This window comes from Camponotus vicinus, unplaced genomic scaffold (assembly GCF_025532165.1).
Source record: "Camponotus vicinus isolate PSW18456_S1 unplaced genomic scaffold, iyCamVici1.0 SCAF_5, whole genome shotgun sequence".
Taxonomy (NCBI): domain Eukaryota; kingdom Metazoa; phylum Arthropoda; class Insecta; order Hymenoptera; family Formicidae; genus Camponotus; species Camponotus vicinus.
Genome location: NW_028141977.1, coordinates 11,145,757 through 11,153,203, shown reverse-complemented (window position 1 = coordinate 11,153,203; position 7,447 = coordinate 11,145,757). Strand labels below are relative to the sequence as shown.

Below are 7,447 nucleotides of genomic sequence, written 5' to 3'. Positions count from 1 at the left end.
CCCCGAGAACATAAATAGGCTACAAACAGGAGCACCGCATAATCCGTGGATTTTATGTTTGATATTTTGCTACGTTATATTGTAAACAATGTTTCAACATTCTCTGTTCCTGTTTTGAAAAAAAAAATATTAAAAATTTTACGATGTATGAAACAAGTTCTCATGCTTCCTACTGGCAGAATAATCCTACTTAAAGAGCTTTCCAACGAGAAAATACAGATAGGTTCAATGATAGGCTTTTGAATAGAGAACATTTTTGAAATTCTGAAAATTTTTCAATTTGTGACAAAATCGATTGTTTGAATTTATTTCTTACTGAAAGACTCCTTTAGTATATTTCTAGACCAGAATCAGCATAGGGTATATTTCTCTGCGTCTTTGTAGTGTCGGGGAAATCGTTCTCGGCGAAATTACATCGATTTTGAAATCCTAATAAAAAGAGCCCTCTCATGCATATACGTGAACGAACGTTCAATTTCGAGGACGGGATATGCGCCGCTTAAAGGGACACTATTTTGAAGCGAGAACGTGCAGTGGCGTTGCCAATGGGTCGAGTTTTGCGATCGATCGGCGTCGAGAGGAGGCGTCCGAGTATCCGTCTCGCGGAAATCGAACGGGCTTGAAAGGGAATTGAATTCGTGGGCGCGACGTCGCGAAAGTACAATAAAAAATTCGCGATCCTTTTTCTTCTCGGTGAGATTCAGCTTCCACAAGGAACTACGTGCGGGAATGTCTAGGTGTGTCAACGGATTAAGTTATTTATCGATTGGCGCGCGTAGCCCACCCCTGAGAATTATCCGAGAACGCCCATGGGCGCGACGATTCGATCGATCGCCAAGTCGAGACGAGGGAACGATCGCCGAAAATACGCTCGCAACGTGTCGGATTAAAATCAGTTTCGGTCAAATGGAACTTGACGTATTCGTAATCGTTGAATAAAAATTAGTCGTGTGCCAATAGTTCAGCAGGAGTCGATGTGTCATTTTCGCGTAAATATGACATCGGGATCTCGTCCATCTCCAGTATTTTATATATGTAGAGCGAAACTAGTCCTTTTAAAAGAGAGAGAGGCTGAGAAAGGAAAAGTGTCGCATATTAAGATACGGATGACAAATCTATTGCCGTAATCGATATTATGAAAATATCGCGCATTTACATATAAACAGTATTCCGTTTTGACAAGTAATACATCATACATGAATAAACAAATATATATATAAAATTCTTTTTCAATTAAAATTGCCAGTCTCTATATTGGAACATGTAAATAGATAAGAGACTGGAAATCTATAAAAGAAAAAAGCTATACAGATACAACATTAGGATAAAATATCTATTGAACTATTAATATGTAGCGTAAAATCTATTCTTGATTGAGAAATCAAGCGAAAGTCGAAAAACAATTATTTAAATCGTTTTTTTTTTAAATGCAAAATTCATCAGATACGATGCCGCGAAATATTTAATTCGCGGGAAATATAGAAATATTCAACAAGTGGTATACATATATGTTCTTCAACCTTTATGTATAATTTATATGCATTATTTGTACTAGGTTTTTTTTTTAAATCATTAACATCAACACTCCATAATCGATATGATACTGATATGAAATACCTTTGTTACATAGAAAACAGTCTTTATTCCTGAATGAAATCTTTTCAGCTCATAATTAACAACTTTTATTAGTTTTTATATATAAAGTTATATTTACAATGTACATTGTGTGCTATAGAAAAATCTTATTTTAAAAAAAAGAATTATATCCTAGATATAGACCGTTGCATTCCACAACTTTCTCCATAGCGCTTTATACAACGCGGTTTTTTTTGTACCTGAGGTTAACTATTTTCCTGTACATTCTCTGCTGTACATTATCTCATTGTTTCGCATTTCGTTCGAGATATCTTTAAATTAAATGATATTGGTCGAATACTCTAGTATCTAAAAATTTTAACATCGACACTAAAACTAGTATCAATATTAAACATTTTTATTTTTATTCATTTCTTCATAACAGCTATTAATTTATTATTGAAAACTTTAACTAATCAGCTGTTAAGAAAACATTTGGAATGCAAGCATTTCATATTAAAAAAGATGAAATAATGTACCGTGTAAATCGATGTAAAATAATTTTAAAATATGTTATATGCTCGGGATTATATGCCAAATTGATTTGCTTTCCACATTATTCTAAAAGCACACGGAATTTCATGATGTCTCAACAATGTACATAATTTTAATAATGTTAATTATAACTTCAGAAAAACTTACATAGACTTCATATTCAATAACTTTGAAAACATTTTATCATCTCAATGTTTATATATGATGATTAATTCGTAACAATATTCATAAAAGTTAATTTGTGTATTTATAAAAGTACAATATGTATAAAATAGACAATAGTTTATATACTATTAACGGCACTAATTTTTGTGTTGAGTTACGCGTATCCTTTATCACTTAATAACTGATACTGCACATAAAAATAAATGCCTATATAGGATGAATATTAGACAGCAATCAACATAATGTGCTCATTTAAATAAAGCTTGTGTCTCAACATTATACAATTCCAGTAATAAATCATGAATAATTAAGAGGAAATAATAATCATCGAATTGTTTCTCTTTCTTTTTATATAAAAATGTATATATGCATTTGTTACAAAGAGGAAAGAAGATCCGTATTTTATACAGATGAGTTTAGGATATGTATTAGGTTGAATCATAAATTTAAGGAAAAGAGAAGAGATATTTCTTTTTTTAAATAAATGATTCAAATAGTTAATATAATAGATAAAATTGATAAATTTGGCTGATAAATTTAAAGAAGATTAAAGAAACATTTTAGAAATTTTAAATTGATAACAGGATTATCATTTAGTATTTAGCCATTTGCTTTTTAATTTAGAATTTTTATGCAATTTAATACAATATAATCTACCTATGGAACTGATACTGAAGAGAATAAACTGGATATATTATGTGGAAAGCAAAATAATTTATATAGATATATATTGTTATGTATTTATATATCAAACTGTGTAAATGTATCTCCAAAAAATTTGGAAAGAGACTCAACCAAAAATTATTTAATTTTTACATCTCATGTTCACTTAACAAAAATAATTCATGCTTACTAAAAAATAAAATGAATATTAACATTTTTTAAACGCGTGAAAAATTCTCGATTTCCTATAGCTATTTATTATAAGATTGTGTTAGTAATGAAAATGGCAGACTGTTATTTTGTATTTATGGAAGCAAAATATATAAAAAAAAAAGGATTTGTATTATTTCTGGACTACAACGTGATAAAATTTACTATAAATAACAAACTTTCAAAATTTTTTTGGTATAAAGAAATAAATCTGATTTGTGAACCATGAAATTGAATATGAAATCTATACCTGTACAAAATCACTTAGATGTTATTTGCGCTGTGATGTTCTTAAGTTGTTGCTTATATATTTCCGCTTCTTTCTCTTTCTCTTGCAATTGTTTACGATATTCAGCGGCTTGTCTTCGCGCTTCTGCTAATTGTTTGCTTAATATCGCTACATCTGTTATTGGCTCATTATTTCCCGCATCCTCTTCAATTACTTCTTCTACCTCATCATTCAATTGTAAAACTGTTGATTCTGTGACTTTAGTTGGAAAACTCGCAATTTTCTGCAATGTAAAAATATTTTCATGTACAAACTTGCCTGTGTGTTATTACTTAATATTTAAAATAAATAATTTTACCTCCTTCAATGAAAGTGAGTTCTTGATTTCACTAACAGTAGGTGTTGTAGTATTAGAGATTGTTGTAACAAATAACTTTGCCGCTTTGTTATCTACAGCATTTCTTTTCAAAATATTTGGACCCCGTGTAAGAGCAGATGTATTAGAATTTGGACTTAAGATTTTGGATTGAATTTGGTCCGTTCTAATTGCTATAACTTTTCTCGCTGCTCCTTTCCGCGAAGAAACTTGAAGGCGCTTAATCGGCGAACCTTTTGTTAAATTTAAAGCAAGTTTTCCAGCTTCTGTAATCACATATTATTAACATGAAAAATAGTTAAAATAAAAAAATACACAATAAGTTTCTAACATATCTACAAAAAGAAAGACAAACCTGTCAAAACTACTGTTCTTCCACTTTCCATTGCATTTTCTACAATAGATGATTCATCGTCCATAGGTATCATTGTGATTCCATGTGCTTCTAATAACCTAAACTGTTTACCAATATTTCCTATCGACATAATATCTTTATGTTTTTTATTATTCGTAATAGTATTTGTATCAATCAATTCAACATCTTCAGTTTCTTTATCTTCACCATCCGTGTTGTTTGGTGATATAGAGATTTGATGAAAAACCATTTTTTGCTTTTTTTCAATTTGCGCTAAAAATTACAAGTAGATACATAATAAAATACAAATCAAAATTAGAAAAGTAGATGAAAAAAATTATATTAATATATTAGAGCATTTACCTTGAGAATGTTTACGTTTACGTTGCTGCTTTATGCTTCCAAACTTGTACTGTTCCTCTTCCTGCATTATCGAACTTCTGCTATTGCTTTCAGCCTCTAATTGTACTAAATTATGCGTAGCTACTTCTAATTCCGCAGAATTAGCTTGATTCTGTTGATGAGTTGGGATACCTATTATTTCCCTTTGTTGTTGCAATATATCCACTAAGTCTAACCTATCATGCTCTAACGCAAGACTAATTGGAGTTTTGTGAAATTTACTAGTTGCATTCGTATCAGCTCCATGATCTAATAAAATGTGCATCACATCTACATGCTCGTGTTCTACCGCCCAATGTAGTGGGGTCATTTTCAGCTGTAAAAAATATTTGTATTGTAATTATAGTAAAAAAATCATTACAAATCTGTAATCTACACTTTGTTATTGTACCATGTCTCTACTATCAACATCCGCTCCATAATTAAGCAACAATTGTACCATCTGATGATGGCCCTCATATGCTGCCATGTGTAGTGGAGTTCTATCAACCTTTGTCCTAGCATCCCTCGATATTCCTGCTCTAAGTAAAACTTCAGCAGTCTCTAAATGATTGTTCTGTGCAGCTAAGTGAAGCGCACTGGTACCAAGCTAAAAGACAAGGATATACGTCATGTTCATGTTTACAAGTTAAATATACAAACACTATTTAAACGTTGCATGTACCCAATCTGTAGTAAACGGTGCGCCTCTACACATGAGCTCACGAACAGTCTCAGTGTCTCCATTTTTTGCGTTATGTAGGAGCTGTTTCCCAAGTTCCACCATCGTCGAGGCATCTTGGGTTCTCGAATGAGATGAGACATTGCAATCGAATAGTTCAACCTAATTGCAGATTTAAGACAATTGCAGATTATCAGATGTAACTTTATAAAATTATTAGAGTAGCGCACGTTTTATACACTTTTAACAAAAGTCGGGGAGAGACACTTACTGGTATAACAGTATCCGCATCTAGACTCTCGATATCGTTAGCACATATGCTCTCTTGCATAGATTGCATCCTTGCGCGTCAAGCTCAATCCCCTTCGTGCAAATGGGCTCTGAAATTAAATTATCCATGATGGTAACGATGAATTCTTCGGGACGATCGAAGGCAGCTGTAAGAATGACTCATTTTTCGGGCGTTAGTAGCTGCCATTCGACCTTGGGTCACCGGAATCCGAAAGTGGGCCATAAAAATAACGAGCTCGCTCGACGAGAAACACGTAAGGATCCGCGTGTCAGATTCGCGCCACGTCGCGTGTCGCGTGCGCGTGGAGTGTTTATCTCGCGGAATCTTCGCATCGCAACAGGATGTTTTTATTTCGCCGTCTCGGGGTCGCGAGGAACTTCCTGTTCCTGTTTCATCGAACGGAAGTTCCATGCCATAGGCCCTGCGTCTCGTGCTCAAAAAAAACTAGCCGATCGCGCGGGATCGAACGGGGATCGTACTTACGGCCGGCGCATTATTTCTCGTCCCTTTTCGCGATTTTTCTGACGATCCTCGGGGGGCTCGACGTCCGCGCGAATTCTTCCTCGGTCTTTACCACGATAAAGTTTCGCGAAAATGGCGGCGCATTGGCGCCATTCCTGGCATCGTCCGGCTCGGGTGGTAAAAACGTTTCCGATGTGTACAACGACGAATACATTGCCATGAATTATATATATATATATATATATAAGTTCTCTAGCGTTCCAAATGCGAGAGAGATAGCGACACGTCGGGTATAGTTTTTTCTCGGTACAGTCCAATCAGAAAGTGTCCATCTTACATTTTACAGGGAACTAGGAAAAATCATAGACTTGAATATTAAGTAGACTGCGCGCTCTTATTGAAGGCATGAAGGCAACGTTAGTGAGATGGAGCGATAGAAACGAGAATTCCTTCCTTGTCTGATTCATTTTTTTTTTGAACGAATTTTTCAGACGCTTATACTATTTATACTTTGTCATAAAAGGTAGATCTAGATAGGACATATTATTTTATAATTGTTGGATCGAGAAGGATCATGAAAAGAGAATGATCATCCTTGAATAGTGCAGTCATATCGAGATAAAATATTTGGCAGCATGTTAGTGATCTCTTTTCTATCTCCCTTTCTCTCTCTCTCTCTCTCTCTCTCTCTCTCGCTCGCTCGCTCGCTCGCTCGCTCTTCTTTTTCTTATTTTCTTTGCCTTCATCCGTCATGAGTCGATCTTCAATTTAGCCTTTTCCTGTCTCGCAACTGACCCAGAATCGTGAAGATAACGGAGTAGCAAGGTGCAACAATAATGAATCTTTATACAATACAAACATAAGTCGGACGATGAGAACGATGAGATGAGAAACGATGCAACTAGAAGAGCTAGAGAATGTATTCGTCGCGAACATTCGTGGTGTATGTAAGTCGTACATATGTAGACGAATGTATGCAGATAGATATCGATTGTGTGCGGCTGCGGCTCATTACCGTAATTGACATTATCGCGGTACCACGCGTTAATTCAATTATTTCGACGACATTAGCTCGCATATTCGAACGCGAAAGAGATTCGACGAAATAATAAAAATACCTTATCTCCTTCCTGAACGATTTCTCTAAACGAGACAAATAATCGAAAAGGATATACATCTGATAATATAACTAAAATTTTTGCAATAACTAAAGTTTTTAAAAGTTATTTTTTCATATTTAATGTAGATATTTAATGTATTTACACATCATGATTGTTAGTTTTGAAACAAATCGGTAATTTTACAATGAATAATTTGCGTGGGTGACTGCTGTCATATTAAGGTGAAATATAAAGTTAATAAAATATAATATAACGTGTGTATCGTTTTTCATCTTTTATTTGATGATAACATTACCAATTCTTTTTGTCATAATATATCTATTATATATGTGTGAATTTTTATGTATAAATTTATCATATGTATGTATATGAATATCTAAA

General features: G+C 33.8%; 1 protein-coding gene across 3 annotated transcripts; it reads right to left on the bottom strand.

Annotated features, from left to right (window-relative positions):
• Positions 1-1,666: 1,666 nt before the first annotated feature.
• On the bottom strand, positions 1,667-6,125 carry Atac3 (Ada2a-containing complex component 3). Of its 3 annotated transcripts, none has more exons than XM_083101053.1 (8): positions 5,967-6,125; positions 5,463-5,571; positions 5,195-5,353; positions 4,922-5,119; positions 4,492-4,846; positions 4,129-4,401; positions 3,756-4,039; positions 1,667-3,680 (listed from the first exon to the last, which is right to left on the bottom strand). In XM_083101053.1, the coding sequence occupies exons 2-8, from the start codon at positions 5,529-5,531 to the stop codon at positions 3,429-3,431; spliced, it is 1,590 nt and encodes a 529-aa protein (XP_082957179.1). In that variant the 5' UTR covers positions 5,532-5,571; positions 5,967-6,125; the 3' UTR covers positions 1,667-3,428. The 3 variants fall into 3 exon arrangements, with proteins under 3 accessions (XP_082957179.1, XP_082957181.1, XP_082957180.1); XM_083101055.1 differs by having other exon boundaries at positions 4,970-5,119; XM_083101054.1 differs by lacking the exon at positions 5,967-6,125 and having other exon boundaries at positions 5,463-5,907.
• Positions 6,126-7,447: the final 1,322 nt, after the last annotated feature.

Bases quoted from the DNA above. Each gene is read 5' to 3' on its own strand.
- Atac3 (XM_083101053.1), bottom strand. From the start codon at position 5,531: ATGCAATCTATGCAAGAGAGCATATGTGCTAACGATATCGAGAGTCTA. The intron at 5,354-5,462 runs GTAAGTGTCTCT...ATCTGCAATTAG, and splicing joins ATGCGGATACTGTTATACCA to GTTGAACTATTCGATTGCAA. The intron at 4,040-4,128 runs GTTTGTCTTTCT...ATGTGATTACAG, and splicing joins AAGAACAGTAGTTTTGACAG to AAGCTGGAAAACTTGCTTTA.